A 15,897-nucleotide genomic window follows, 5' to 3' on the forward strand; every position below is an offset into this window, starting at 1 on the left:
CAAAACACAAATAGATATTGTTTTTTGTAATGAACGTCATTAACATAAGGTCACTTACTAAGCTTTTTCCAGTGATTACCAAAGCAAATTCACTTTGTTTAGATACGGTCTTTTCCTATCAAAGACAAAAAAATTAACACCCAGAACAACGATATTCTGTTTGATGGCTTGATATTATACCTGGCCATTTTCTGTTACGGCCTGCGTTCTCGTGTCTTCAATACGACTGGTGTTGGGCAAAATATTAACGGTCAAACTGTCAGCACCGAAACTGTTCTCGACAGAGTTACTGATCATTGGTGATGACCTAATTCTATTCATTGCTTCTTTTATCGAAGCTCGAACTTTTTCTTCCTCTTCGTCGTTTATCGTAAATACTTCCTCCATTTCATTTGTCAGAAGTCGACAGGAGTAACCAATGTTGATGGCAGTTTCTATGACAACATGAAACAAATCAACTAACAATTCAACAACGTCATACTTTTGCTTTATTTTTAATACCTTGCTTGTCGCCAGTCAAAACCCAAATCTTGATATCAGCCTACATATGAATAAAATAGAACTGTTGTAGACCAACGTCTGCACCTGTGTTCTGCACATGAAATAAATCAATCTTTATACAGACACGACATTCATGAAAATACCTCAGCTAGGTGGCCAATTGTATTTGGTACACCATCTTGTAACTTATCTTCAATTGCCGTTGCACCCAACAAATTCAGATCCTTTTCTATTTCTTCATAGGCCTATGAAGTATTATAAGTTCAAATTGAACACCTTTATAAATTAAGTTGGAATTCTATACATACAGTACAACAAACCTCGTTAACCTTCTCGTCTCGATCCTCCGTGGCAGTACTGAACATACAATACAATTTATTAAAAGATCTTTTTCCAGTAAAGTATTTAGATTACAAGGAGTAATTACCTTGCTTCGTGATAACGAACAATCCACTCTTTCAAATTCTCCGGAGAGATATCTTTCTCAGTCAACACGAGCGTTCGCAAACCATCTTTTGCAAACGTCTTATAGAAGAAAAGACAACAAAATGAGAAGATAGAACCCAAGAACGATTGTCCAATAATAACCTCAACAATGGTGCCTCTTAACTCACGTTTAAATGTTCATTAGTCGTGTTCATTAATTCTTGAGAACTGGCATGAAGTCGCTCAAATATAATAGTATCTTAAAAAGTGTAAATTAATTGTACGTTGAATGACAACTATAGCACGAGGTTATTCAAATATAAGCTTGTAAGCTGCTATGTTGCTAGGTTCCTTCGAAGGTTCAACGTCAGCACACGAATTACTTTTTTGCACATCTTAATAAATTCAAGTACTTTTCTTGAACGTTTTGTACGAGCTCTGCTTAAAGAATAGAAATACTTGTACAATTAAAATGAAAAAATACATCACGATATTATTGGTGACAATTTTTAACTACATATCAACGGACAGTAAAGTCTAACCTGCTCCTTTGCAGTACAGCTTTATCTTATCATCTCTTTTTACAATTACCTAAAATGGAGCAAATATAGTTAAATGTCTACGTTGATGAAAAAAAAGAAAGATCTGATGTTGCAGCCTAAGATGTTCGTGGATAGTGTGTATCAGATTACCGACATCCTTTTTCTAACGTTGTCAAAGTCAAGTGTGCATAGGAGTTCCCAGATTTCCTTGAAAAATTACCAAAAATGATAATGATGAAAACAAAAAATTGATAATGATAAAAAATATGATCAAACATCATGAAAAATCATGATTAGCATAAGCCATGGATAATGATTCATGAATGATAATGCTTGATTATAATGTATATTAGAACTTATGGGTTACGATTCATGAATGATAATGCTAGATTGTGATGGATGCCAGAACTTATTGGTTACAATTCATGAATGATAATGCTTGATTATAATGTATATTAGAACTTATGGGTTACGATTCATGAATGATAATGCTAGATTGTAATGGAAATCAGAACTTATGGGTTACGATTCATGAATGATAATGCTAGATTGTGATGGATGCCAGAACTTATGGGTTACGATTCATGAATGATAATGCTAGATTGTAATGGATGCCAGAACTTATGGGTTACGATTCATGAATGATAATGCTTGATTGTAATGGATATCAGAACTTATGGGTTACGATTCATGAATGATAATGCTTGATTGTGATGGATGCCAGAACTTATGGGTTACGATTCATGAATGATAATGCTTGATAATACCTCAGTTCCTAGACACTGTAAAGTCATGACGGTTGGTGAACGACGCTAAAACGTAATAAATCGAGAATGAACGGTCTCCAAATTTTTTAATGCTGAGTTGCGAGAGATTATAAAAACAATAAACTATGTGTTTATTCACGAATTGTTGAGTGATTTGCTGTAAAGAAAAACATTTTAAAATTTCGAGCAGCAGTAACGAGAGCTGCCTCGTCGGGTGATTGTGCTTGATACTCCAGATCACCTAAATCAAAATACACAGTAAAAAAGTAATTTACTTACAAAGCTGCACGATCAGCAATTTTTAGCCTAATTCATAGATACGTTTTTGTTGTATTTAAACATGTTTTTATAAATCACAGATTCTGCCATGTATATGATTATCATGATGATCAATTTATTTTGTTTAACGATATACATACCGCCGATTTCCTCAGAAACGACAGAATGACATGATGCAATTAGACGAAAGAAATCAGGAGTTTTCTGTAAGAGAATATTTTAATTATTAAGCTTACTGCAGTCAGCATGAGAGAAATATTTATTTTGCAAACCTAACCTCGACGTTTCCTTTGATAGCGTTCATTAAATTTTGATCATAGAAATGAAAATCCTCATCAGCCATTTTATTTCCAGAAAAATCAACAGATTTCTAGAAATGCGAGAAACAGTATGCTTTGTAAAACGAACTATCGGCTCCCATACGGTTTTCAACCACGACAGATGGCTGAAAACAGACACAGCCAAAAGCTTGTTTAAAAATACTAATACCCTTGATCTCATTGAAGCACCGCTTTCTAAGCTAATCTCTGGGCCTTTTATATCACCTGGCAAAGTGAGAAAAAAGAGACATACTTTAATATTCATATCTAAAGATGATATCAACATAGTTTCTGCTGTAGATGATGATACATGGTGAGAACTATCACCGAGTTCGTTACTAATTTTACGCTATACATTGAAAGGTTTAAACCCGGGAGTATTGTTACCTGTTTGTGGATGTAGATCGTCCGGGTTAGTAGAGTACTGAGAAGGACTGTTGTTGTTGACGTTTACTGACGCTTCGACAACCTTAGCAGTAGTCATCTTCACAGTCAACATCAACAACAACAGTTCTTCTCAGGACTTTACTAACATAGACGATCTACATCCACAAACATGAATGAACAAACACTGTCAGTCAACTACCAAAATATTTTTTGCTGAAAGCCAAGTTTTTGACAAGTTAAGTTAAGTAGATTATATAGTGCGACACACGTAGCATTGGTTTAATGGTAATAGTAAATATGGGAACGGATATTGGTGTTGGTAAAATTAATAAACAGGCATCGGCAAATATTACTGAAAATATGCTTTTGCTTGTATACAATGAAACCCACTCGGTGACAGCTATTGTCTTTGCTTCTTCAATTTCTTCCATGGTGGTAAAGAGTGTGAAGACGTCACGCCAACTTGGTGTCAGAAGCTTTGTCATTACGTCACTATTGCAATGCATTGTTGTTAATGACGTCATTATGGTGATGGTTATATACAATATACCGGACAACAAGTCCTCATAACCTTTTGGATATCTTCAAAGTCGACATCATCATTTTAGTGTGAACTATGATTGTCAATCGATATGTTCTAGTTTGTGTTCTTCTTCTAATTATCTTCAATCATCTCTGTCATGGTTGGCGAAGACGACGACGCAGACGTTATTGGTGGAGATGTTATCCTCGGAATTGTGCTTTTTCTTCATGGTCTTCGTATTCTTCTTGCACGGCTACTTGTGGATCCTCTGGCACAAAATATCGAACTCGTTATATTACAAGATATGCGTCTTGTGGTGGCAGTTGTAACTATCAAACCTACCAAAGCGTATCTTGCCCTGGGACTTGTTGTCCTGCACATTGTTCGTACTCCTGGACGGCTTGGGGCTCATGTTCAAAAACATGTCAATACGGCACGCGAACACGCAATATTCGAGTTTGGAGAAATCCCAGTTGTGGTGGAAGAGCTTGTCCTTCCAGTAGCCAGTCTCAAAAATGTGGGACTGGAAGGTAGAAACAAATTATTTATTTGTAAAATGCCCAAGTTGTTTTTGTTGATATTTAGCAATTCATTGCTTATTTGTGTTTGTATTTTTTATCCCCGCTGTATGTCACGCATCTTCATCATTTTGTTGTGATTTCATAAACTGCATATCGCCCGCTGTTATAGAGCCGGTTAACGTTCTTCTTTTATTGGGTTTTTATTTTAATGGATGCTACTGCTTCGGATTTTTCCATTCTTATTGATGATCTTGGAACCACATTCTTTGGCGAGACTTGCGAGCAAAGTGCTGATTTTATGTTCCTTATTATTGAAAGAGAATGAATGAGCAGTTTCGTTGCGAATATTAACTCGATACATAATAATCATATGGTTTCATTCACTGATGCGTTCATCTCAAATTGTCAACGATTTAGTATGTGCTTTTGTGTGGGGGCAAAATGCAGCAATCTATATGTCAATTGTTTTATTATCGGGCATATTAGATGACTTCTGAATGCAGAAGGAATTAATACTTCATCTTATTATCTCAAGAACATGTCCTGATACGTAACGCTTTACGTGCACAAGTGTTTTTGAAAGGATTTCTTCCTGCTGGAGAAGGGATATCACGCTAACTTCAAATTACTGCTTTCCACTCTTTAATGACGAAAGCTATTTTATGCTCTTTAACTTCGTATGTTAAAGGTAAATTGAACCCAGGCCATTTATAATGTTTTCATCAATTTGCTGCCGCTCTAATGTGGTAGCATTCCCAAGTCATGACGTCAATCAAGCTCCCCTTCTTTCCCTTTAGTTGAATTTTCTACCGCTGTAATGTGAATGCATCCCCAAGTCATGACATTACTCACTCAAACTCCCCCATATTTTCGTCATCCTTACGTTAAAGGTTTTCCTGTTCTCAAAGGAGGCTAGTTGAAACCTTGTGTTGTGTAGTCCTAATGCTTTTTTTCATTCATTGTTTGTTCTTATCTTTGCAAGTTCGAATATGAATTGCAAAATTTATTTTACTAATATATTATATCAGAAAATATTGACTAGATCTATTAAGACGTTCTTTCATGTAACCGCGACATCGATCATTCCTAAAAATGAGCACAAACCTGTTTTACAACATGAACAATCTTAATGTCGGTGACGTTTTCATAAAATGTGTTAGAAAATTTAATTAAGTTCTCAAGAGTTCCTTGTTAATATACTGTTTGTTTGTTTTTATCTTAATGTTGGACAGCATCCCATATAAATTGCACGCGTAAGAAAGTTAAGTAGTAAGGTAATTTAACTCGCCATAAAGCACATCAGGCTTATATGGTTACAATTAAGAACTTACCATACTACACTATACGAAAATATTTTTTGCAAAAAGGGAAACTTGCAGCATTGACGCAAGTTCAACAATGAAGCAAGTGATTTTTATTCTTACGTTGCTTTGCTTCTGTCTTGATTTGGATTTTGCCTGTCGACGATCACCACCATCACCACCATCATGCACTAGAAGAGACTGTTCCTATACGAGTTGGGGGGGTTGGAGTGCTTGCACGGCTAGATGTGGCAGTAATGGGCTAAAAGAACGTACTAGATCAATAAGAACCCATGGAACGTGTGGTGGAAGTTCTTGCGACTCCAGTAAACTTAAGCAAAGGACCTCTTGTCCTCACACTTGTTGCCCTTTAAATTGTCGTTATACTTGGAGTACTTGATACTCTTGCGGTGTGTCGTGTGGTTATGGTACGCGCCTGCGCACGATAAAGATAATTGCATCGCAAAGTTGTGGTGGTAGATCATGTCCTACTAGGAGAACGGAGGTTCAGAAATGTGGGGATGGACGGTGCTTTGTGTTGTCAATGTCTTCCTGCGACACGGGAAAGCTTATTTTAATAAGTGATTTTAAGTGGTGCTAAACCCGCCTTCGGCAGATACCGCTTAAAACTGTTCTTCACCGCAAGTGAGATTTGAATTAGTAATACCATTATGTCTTTGTTTGCCGTGTTCGATATGTATTCCAGTCCATACAGTATTTCATAGAAATCTGTTGAACCATATTTCGGAAACATTAAAGATCTTTCTTATCTCATATTTCACACATGAAAGATATTTCCTATCCTTTATTTCACAGTAGTAATCTTTTCATTTTGTAATGCTCTCGTTTCTCAACAAATGCTCTTAATTTAAACGTAATTTGTGCTTAAAGATCGTACTTGCTCGCTTCAAATAGGAATTAAGTTTATTTTCCTCTTTTTTTATGGCTGATAAAATTTTTTATGGGTTTCTTTTGTTGGTATTTTAATGAGTATATTCTCCTTTTATTTTCTAAAACATATCTATTTTTTCAAATTGATTATTACTATTAAGTTCTACACCCCTCCCTCCCCCCCCCCCTTATTGTGATCATTGGCCGTATTCTTTATGTATTTCCTTTCATAAGATGTTGCCCTGTTAACTGTGCAGTGGGAAGTTGGGGATCTTGGGGGTCATGTAATGCTACTTGCGAGAAAACTGGTACCCGCAAAAGAAATCGTCAAGTATCAAGACAGGCTTCTTGTGGGGGGACATCTTGTCCAAGTCTTACAGATACTAAGTCATGCAGCGGCCCATGCTGTCCACGTGATTGTGTCATGTCATCCTGGTCTACCTGGAGCAAATGCTCGTCTGGTAAGTGATTTTGACGTACTAATCCCTGGTACTATATTTCGTGTCTCCCTAAGAAGGAATTTTCATAATCATTAAAAAATACTTATTAAATTTTCACGATCATTGTATTTTTAGGTGGCTGCGCTGTAAATAGTGGCACTAGAAAAAGGACTCGAAGGTTAATGACCAAGGCGTCATGTGGTGGCACATGTGGTCTAGCTACATCAGATACTCAAAAATGTACTCCTATTCCTATTTCATGTCAAGTAAGTGAATATTGGAGTCGATCTGTGAATGAAATTAATTTTATTACATGCTCCGGATGAAAAAATAGGAGACTTTGATATCCATGCGTAAAACTGTATATTTATAATACATCAATGTCCAGGTTAGCTCATGGAGTTTGTGGCAAGCATGTGTTCCAAGCAATGGCAGATGTGGACAAGGGAATCAACATCGTTCACGTAACATTACACAACAAAGTTATTGTAGTTCACCGTGTCCACAGATTAATGAGAGTCGAAGTTGTGTTCATAGTTGTTGCCCTGTCAATTGTCAATTAAGCCAATGGACGACATGGTCTTCGTGTTCTTCTACATGCGGAAAAGGTTATCTTAAAATCTTTTTGTAACGTCGTGTATTAGAGAAAAAACATACTCCAAATAGCAAGCATGTTGTAAACTCAAGACTCGAAAAAAGATTTTTAAAGCAAATGAAATAAAGTGATTCAAAATCATTATCAATTGATTCTCGAATCCTGAGTTATCGATTCATCAACTGGAATTTTGAGTTTTCGAGATGACGCTGTTTGGAGCAATTTTTATCTTGTATTTCTTTAAATTGTCACCAAGAGAAAACTTTTTTTATATATATTTCGCAGCAATAAGGCGTCGTTTTCCTGTATATCTTTAGGCAAGTCAGATCGTACTCGTAGTGTGCGCATTCAACCAAGTTGTGGTGGTCGGAATTGTAGTATCTTGAGTGAGAGTAAGGACTGTATTAAATACAACGATAAAGATTGTGTCATGGACTTATGGAGCTCGTGGTCTGCCTGTGATAATGGCTGTGGTCACGGAACACAACGCAGATATCGTAAGATAACTCATCAAAGTGTTTGTCGGGGACAAAAATGTGGGTCAATCGAGGAATCAAGAAATTGTACTAGCTACAGAAATAGCCGTGATTGTGAGGTAGTTTTGTTTAAGAATGAAAACTGAAATCTTCATTCTATGTATTTCACTTAAACTGTAGTCTTTATATACTTAACTTTAATTTCTGTATTCAGGTTGGCGAATGGTCATCGTGGAGTAAATGTGACCAACTGTGTGCCATTGGGAATAAAGTTAGAAATAGAAGGATCACATCGAACTTCCAATGTCAAGGAAGATCTTGTCCTCATCTCAAGGTATATCTGTGTATACGCGAAGTTTCTTTTTTCTCAATTCATTTCAGTCATACTGTTTTTGATTCTAGGAATCCATGCAATGTGGTTTACCTAACAACGGTTGCCAACACAAATGCAACAATGGTGTTTGTTCTTGTAGTGCCGGATATAATTTGATCGGCACCAAGAATTGTACTGCAAAGGATTGTGGGAAACTTGAATTGTCTTATTGTCCTTCAGGTATTTCGTAGTGACGTGTGTGATTTTTTAGATATGTAATATGTCTAAACTAATTAATAAAGTAGATAGTAGATATTAGTATTTTTATCTTACAATGCCAAGTGAATTACGTCTTACTAGTTGATGAATACTATATTTGTATGTTTACATATATACGTTACATGTGGTTGATTTTGTCATTATTGTGAAGGTACGAATCATGGAACAACATGTGAACACCCTGTTGTTTCGTGTCCTAACAACCAGACTATCTTCTCGACTTTTTGCTCAATACTCTGCCCAAGCTATTACGCTCAAAAAGGAGCCAACAGTATTACATGTACAGCGGCTGGTACATGGTCAACAACTGTTGGGACTTACTGTCGAAGGATCAACGACCCTCCTTCTCAGGTTATTCGTACTTTCGTTTCGTGTGCCCTGCTAAATATCTTTGTTAAACTATGCATATTTGTTTTCAGATTATTTTGTCTGGGTCTCACAGTGTTCCTGAGAATAGCATTAAACGCACTCTTGTTGGAAGACTTTCGTCAGTAGATACAAACCCCCGGGATTTACACAACTATAGCTTGATATCCGGAGGTGAAGGAAAGTTTGTCCTTTTCGATGATGAATTGTACACGGATTTTGTTTTCGACTACGAGACAATGACTACAAGGTACTGACGTAGTTAACTCATTGATCTGTCTTTATGAAACTTGACGCAGGAAATGTCTTTTTGTGTTTCCATAGATATGACCTAAGAATCCGTAGTACAGACAACGGGAATCCTCCAATGTCGATGGAAAAAATAATCCCAGTAGTTATTGACGATGTCAACGAAAGGCCGACGTCTGTTCAAGTACGTTGTTAAATATCGAAAGTTCTCTTTAAATATTAAAATTTTTTAAACTTTATGGATGTGAGATCTTTTCACCAGTTTATGCTTCTTCATTTCTAATTCCAGTTATCAAATCACTATATCTCTGAGAACTCCGACGTCGACACAATCGTGGGGATATTGTCTACCATTGACCCGGATAATAGCCAGACTCATTCTTTTACTTTGATCAATTCTGCATCTGGAAGATTTAAAGTTAAAGGCAATATTCTTAAGGTGGAACAAACTAAAATCAAATAGTATATTTTGGTGAAAATAGTTTAATAGATATGATAGCTTTCATACTTGTTTCATTCTAGGTTGCATATAGTAACAGACATTGTTTCAAATTTGGTGGCTATTTCTGTTCATTGAATTTCGAAGTATCTCGCAGTCATCAAGTTACACTCCGAAGTACAGACAATGGAAATCCTTCTCTATCTCATGATGTTAATCTCACAATCAATCTGACTGATGTAAACGACCAACCGCGAGGTCTAGTTCTGAGTAATAACAAAGTTTCGGAAAATGCAACTGTGGGTGAAGTTATTGGAAAGTTCTCAGCTGAAGATGAGGATAGTGCACAGACTTTGTCTTATTTTCTCAATGATGATGACAAAGGAAGATTTACTGTCGATCAACGAGGATATCTATCATTGGCATTGTCAGCTAATTTTGAACAGGACACATTACGTAATATAACGGCTGTCGCAAAGGATAATGGAGTCCCAGTAAAAATGGTTAGATTCTATGTTGGAGAAATTGTCATGTTAAAAATCAAAGCCCAACTTCTAGAAAGTAAAAGTACACTTTATTATTATGTTTTATCTTTATAATAACGATTCGTTTACTTGCTATAAGCTGGGCTTTGATATTTATAATAAGATAACTTTTCCCGCATGGAAAATACTTTGTCACCGTCATAATTTGTATGATAATAATACGATTTGTTTTTTAAATATATTAATTTTTTTTCTATTTTAGATAGTGAAATCATTCACAATTCAAATATTGAAGGTAAACGATCCTGTAGTGAATTTGAAATTCGTCGACATGAACAATCAGCACTCACAGAGTATTTCAGTGAAAGAAAATGCCAGTATATCCAGCGTCGTAGGACATTTTGAAGTAACAGACAACGAAACGTCACAGGAACTGTCCATTCATTTAGATGTAAATCCATTTCAAGCGTTTTCACTGTCATCATCAAATTGTACTGATGGAAATCGTACGAAATGTGAAACTAAACTTGTCCTACAAAAGAAACTAGATCGCGAAATAACACAAGGTTTCCAAATTTATGTCCGCGTGAAGGATAATCAAAATAGATCCATCATCACCACGTTCAACGTATCGATAGAGGACTGTAATGATCGACCCTATGACATTACTATTGCTGGAGGAATGGAGACGAATATCGTTGAAAACATTCAAGGAGCGTTGGTTGGAGAACTGTTGACTAGTGACCAGGACCTTTCTCAGACACACAGTTATCGTCTGCTCAACAACAGCGATGTGTTTGAAATACGAGACGATTTCTTGTTTCTTCACAATGACACGTTTCTGGACTTCGAGAATAAAAGCCAATACATTATTAAAATCCAATCTACAGATAATGGTCAACCGCCTCTGACGTCATTACCTCAATCCCTGATTGTTCACGTGATCAACAGAAACGAAGCTCCAAGTAGGATTGATCTTACTTACAATAAGATAACTGAGAATAGTAATTCAGGGACAGAAATTGGATTATTTATCATAACAGACCCTGACAATTACAATTTGTCTCGTCAATTACATGTTTGTCGGCTCATTGATTCTGCTATGGGAAAGGTTGAAATATTGTATAAAAATGGCAAAAATATTCTTATTCAAGCTGCTCAACTTTTGGATTATGAACAGACACCATCTATGACAATCACCGTACGTTGCCGAGACCCCTATGGTTTATATAAACAAAGCGATTTTGTTATTCATGTAACGGATGTAAATGAACGTCCCGTCTTCGTAAAACTTTCAAATACTCATATACGTGAAAATAGTGGGCCAGCGGTTGTTGGTATATTGACTACACAAGACCCGGATAACCTTAACAACGCATCAAGACAGATCATACATTATTCCTTGATATCCAATATCCCTAGTCCTTTCGTTTTGATTGGTCGTGAACTGAGTATTAACGCTAGTTTAAATTACGAGAGCGTCAGGTCATGGAATATTCAGATACGCGCTCAAGATAACGGTGTACCCTCGCTCTATCTTGATGAATATATTGTTATATCAGTAGTGGATGTTAATGACAAACCATATGCTATACAGGTACGATGTTTTATTATTAATAAGGCATTTTTACTTTGAAGATTTGTAATTGTGTTCAATAAAACGAAAAATGTTGAGATTTAGTCCATTTAGTTCTTTTAGACCTTCATCTTTTGCAATATGTATAACACTTATTTTATTTTTTTATCGTTCTCTTATAATGGTTTCTTTTTCTTTTCTTTCAGCTATCCAACAATGAAATAATGGAGAACAGTGATGTTGATACAGTTGTTGGTAACCTCGTTGCAATTGACGAAGACGTTGGACAAAGTCATATTTATAAACTTCTCGATACTGCTGGTGGACGATTCAAGATTGTCAACAATCAAGTGAAGGTAGTAACATACTTGGTTGTTGCATTTTTGCACATTTCTCTTTTGTGTTGCACTATTTTAAACATAGCCGTAATCTTAACTTTTGGTTTTGAATGTAATTCGTTTGTTTTCTGTGCTTTTATACTGTTACTTTTATGTTGTTTTTTTTTGTGCTTTTATGCTGTTGCTTTTATGTTTTTCTTTTCTGTGTTTTTTTCCTTCATTGTCCACTTTCTTGTGTTTGTGAATTGAGTTTCATTTGTTATTGGTACAGATCTGCCACAATGTGCTATAAAACTTCAATGATAATGACGGCCAAGTTTTAACAGTGAAGCCAATTTGTTTTTTTTTGTTGTTGTAGACATCACTGTCAAATACGTTATGTCTTCAATACGGTTCTTCTTTGTGTCGTCTTAACTATGAACTCCATCAGTCTTACAACATCAGCATTAGAGTAACGGATAAAGGCATTCCTCTTGCGAGTCATGATCAATTATTTACTATTTATCTGAATGATGATAACGATAGACCTCGTGACCTCAACTTGAACAATTGGGAAGTTTCAGCAAACGCCACTGTCGGCACGCTGATTGGTTTTTTAAGTGCGCGCGATGAAGATAGCGGTCAGAGTTTAATTTATTCGTTGGTCGATGATGACGGAGGGAGATTTGCGTTAAATGGAGAAAAGTTGGTTACTGCTAAGTTCTTGAATAATGAAACAGATCAGAATCGCGTTATTTCTGTTGCAGTCACTGATAATGGTTATAATGCTTTAAAGGTAAGGCATTTAATTTTTATAGAAATGTTTTTAGTATTAGAACATACAAACTTCAAATCTGTATTTTATGTTCCACAAAAAGTGCTCATGTAAGTTTTCTATTTCGTTGACACTTCATTTCTTTTTTTTTCGTTTTAGACTATCCGTAATTTCACCATTAGAGTTTTAAAAGTCGACGAAGTTCCAATTGCTTTCAATTTTACTGACTCCATTGTCTCTTCACTGTTTGAGAATGTGTCGGTCCCAAGTGAAGTTGGAACTGTGTTTGTCTCTGACAGTAATGGCAAACAAGATTTCGTGTTTACATTAGATGATAATTCATATGGGGAATTTCGACTAAATGGTTCAAGTAAGAAATGTGACAATTTCTCGTCACTAGCAAATGGAACAAAATGCTCAATCAAGTTGTTTCTTGTCAAGTCTCTAAATTACGAGAGAAATAAACGACGATCTGTATCGATTCGTGTAACAGACATACGTGGATCATCACTTGTTAGAACTTTCACTATAGAAGTCATTGATTGTAACGATGCGCCCACGAGCATTAGTTTGAATGGTGGTGTGTCGGCGTTAATTATGGAAAATTCCGCCGGAGCACTTGTTGGAGTACTAAGAACAACTGACGAAGATACATCACAAACGTGGAGTTACCATTTGCTTGAAGATTATAACCTGTTTAATGTCAGGGTTATCGGTGATGAATATAATATTTTTCTGAATGAAAATTCCTCGCTTAACTACGAAAATAAATCTGAATTCATCTTGACTGTGATATCAAGAGACAATGGACAACCATCTTTTGTTGTCTCTCGAAACTTTACAATCTCCGTTGTGGACATTAACGAGGCGCCTACTCAGATACATTTATCAAAGCATGTCATCAATGAGACGATAGTTTCAGGAAGTGAAGCATCAGCATTAACAGTCGATGATCCCGACAACGTGAACAATGACCGACAAAGTCACTCTTGTCGTGTTGTTGTTGGTCAAGATAAGTTCAGGATTCGTGCTGGCCTATTGTTGAGCAACTTGAGGTTTAATTATGAAAGAATACCTTATGTGAACATCTCTGTGCAATGTGTTGATTCTGGAAGACCAAGATTGTACATTACACAACATTTTACTATCTTTATAAATGATGTTAACGAAAAACCAACTGACATTATTTTATCAAGTCTTGTTGTACGTGAAAACGAACGTTATGTTTTTGGTGAGTGTTTCTTTATAGAACAAAATGCAGTCATATGAAATATGTCATTGTTAAATGTTTGTATCCTCTTCAGTTAGCTTATCATTTAATTGTGTCTTTTTTCTTATATTTTTTCCAGCAAACATCTCAACGGTTGATCCAGACAATGAACTGAATAATACTCGACAAAGTTTCACTTACCGATTTGTCTCCACTTTAAAAGATCTTCCATTTCATATTGAAGATGGTAAAATAAGGACGAGGCAATCCTTGAACTACGAGCAATCATCTACATGGAACATCACAGTTGAATCTCGAGACAGTGGAGTTCCACCTCTTACAATTCAACGAAGCTTCATCATTAATGTTCAGGGTAAGTTGGCGAAACTTTCGTAAATTATTAATGTATATAATGAAAATCAAAGTTAAGTATTTCGTCCATCGTGATTTTACATGATTGTCTTTGTTTTTTGTTCATTAAGACGTGAATGAAGCTCCAAGAATAATCACTCTTTCTCCAAGCAATGTGAATGAAAATCCAGAAGAATGGCGACTAATTGGAAAACTCTCCGCTGCTGATGAAGATGAGAATCAGACACACACGTTCAAACTAGTGGACAGTGATTCGGGAAGATTTCATTTTGTCTTCAACTCTTCTGAAATAAGAGTCGCCATCTCAAACACAAACTGTCTTCTATTTGGTGGAAAATACTGTTTACTGAATTATGAAGCTCAAAGTACTCGAGTGATTTCCGTACGTGCTATAGATGATGGGATACCTCCGTTGGAACTTACTATGAATATTAACATTACACTTGATGACGTTAACGATCGTCCACGTGACATGACGTTGTCAAAGAGCTGGATCATGGAGAATGCACCCTTGAACGAGACAGTTGGTTATTTTAATGTGAATGATGAAGATACCCGAGATATTCTTCGTTTTAGTTTAATCAATTCCACTTATGGTTATTTTAAAGTTGATGCAAATGGACGTCTGTCTGTCAACAAGAGCACCAATCATGAAGTGCACGAAATTGAACATGTAATGGTGCAAGTGGTGGACTCGGGAAATTTGTCGGTAAGTGTGTGTAAAATAATAGAAATAAGGCTTGCTATTTAAACTACTTTTTGACTCATTGTAAAAGTTACTGTCAATTTTAGATACAGCAAGAATTTACGATTATCATCAGGGATTCACAGGAGGCGCCATTCAACATTACTTTGACCTCAACTCATGGACAGAAATCGTATCCCATGAATCATGCAAGAATAAATGAAAACTCACAATATGGAGCAATCGTGGGAACTCTAGTTTCATATGATCAAGATGTTGATCAATTTTTGTCATTTTCACTGGTTGACAGCGCAGGTAAAACATTTATCGTTGTGCATGCTACTTTTCCTTAGAAAGATCACTGTCTGTTGCAACAATGACTAAGACTTATTTTTATCTTTTAAGGTGGTCGATTTTCCATCGGTAACTTGACAAGTTGTCACAATTTAACTTCTGTTGCTAATGTCAATACAATCTGTTCCACTTATTTACTTGCCGTGGGTAATCTAAACTACGAATCATCAAAATCTCACAACGTTTTTGTTGAAGTGTCCGATGGTATTCACACTCTTGTAGCTAACTTTACTATAATAGTTGATGATGAAAATGACCCTCCGGAGAAAGTAACCATACAGGGATTAGCCTGGGGTCGAGTAAAAGAAAATAGAAACACAGAGCTTATCGGGGAACTAATCACAAGTGACGAAGACATAACCCAATCACATGTGTACACTCTCAAAGGAAGTGAAAAGTTTATTCTTCGAGGAAATAAACTGTTTACGTCAGCAGAGGCAAATATTGACTTTGAAAAACTTCAGACGGTTGATATAGTTGTAATTTCAAGGGATAATGGCATACCTTC

The 15,897-nt window shown here is 36.1% G+C and overlaps 2 protein-coding genes and 1 long non-coding RNA gene across 3 annotated transcripts in view; 1 reads left to right on the top strand and 2 right to left on the bottom strand.

Annotated features, from left to right (window-relative positions):
- The window catches only part of LOC124452131 (probable phospholipid-transporting ATPase IM), a 34,389-nt gene that overhangs the window by 1,810 nt on the left and 16,682 nt on the right, over positions 1-15,897 (bottom strand). Inside the window, 9 exon segments of the mRNA XM_047002723.1 lie at positions 59-115; positions 181-434; positions 502-541; positions 645-746; positions 822-858; positions 929-1,026; positions 1,116-1,186; positions 1,470-1,518; positions 1,620-1,676. Coding sequence (XP_046858679.1) covers positions 59-115; positions 181-434; positions 502-541; positions 645-746; positions 822-858; positions 929-1,026; positions 1,116-1,186; positions 1,470-1,518; positions 1,620-1,676 — 765 coding nt within the window.
- LOC124452095 (coadhesin-like) lies at positions 3,781-8,905 on the top strand. The gene is made up of 7 exons (XM_047002690.1): positions 3,781-4,275; positions 6,693-6,919; positions 7,034-7,164; positions 7,287-7,506; positions 7,811-8,088; positions 8,184-8,522; positions 8,713-8,905. The coding sequence occupies exons 1-6, from the start codon at positions 3,839-3,841 to the stop codon at positions 8,457-8,459; spliced, it is 1,569 nt and encodes a 522-aa protein (XP_046858646.1). The 5' UTR covers positions 3,781-3,838; the 3' UTR covers positions 8,460-8,522; positions 8,713-8,905.
- On the bottom strand, positions 9,453-9,812 carry LOC124452140. Its single transcript, XR_006950754.1, has 2 exons — positions 9,685-9,812; positions 9,453-9,580 (listed from the first exon to the last, which is right to left on the bottom strand). It is a non-coding gene; the product is annotated as an uncharacterized LOC124452140 (long non-coding RNA).

This window comes from Xenia sp. Carnegie-2017, unplaced genomic scaffold, assembly GCF_021976095.1.
Source record: "Xenia sp. Carnegie-2017 unplaced genomic scaffold, XeniaSp_v1 HiC_scaffold_13, whole genome shotgun sequence".
NCBI classification, from domain to species: Eukaryota; Metazoa; Cnidaria; class Anthozoa; order Malacalcyonacea; family Xeniidae; genus Xenia; species Xenia sp. Carnegie-2017.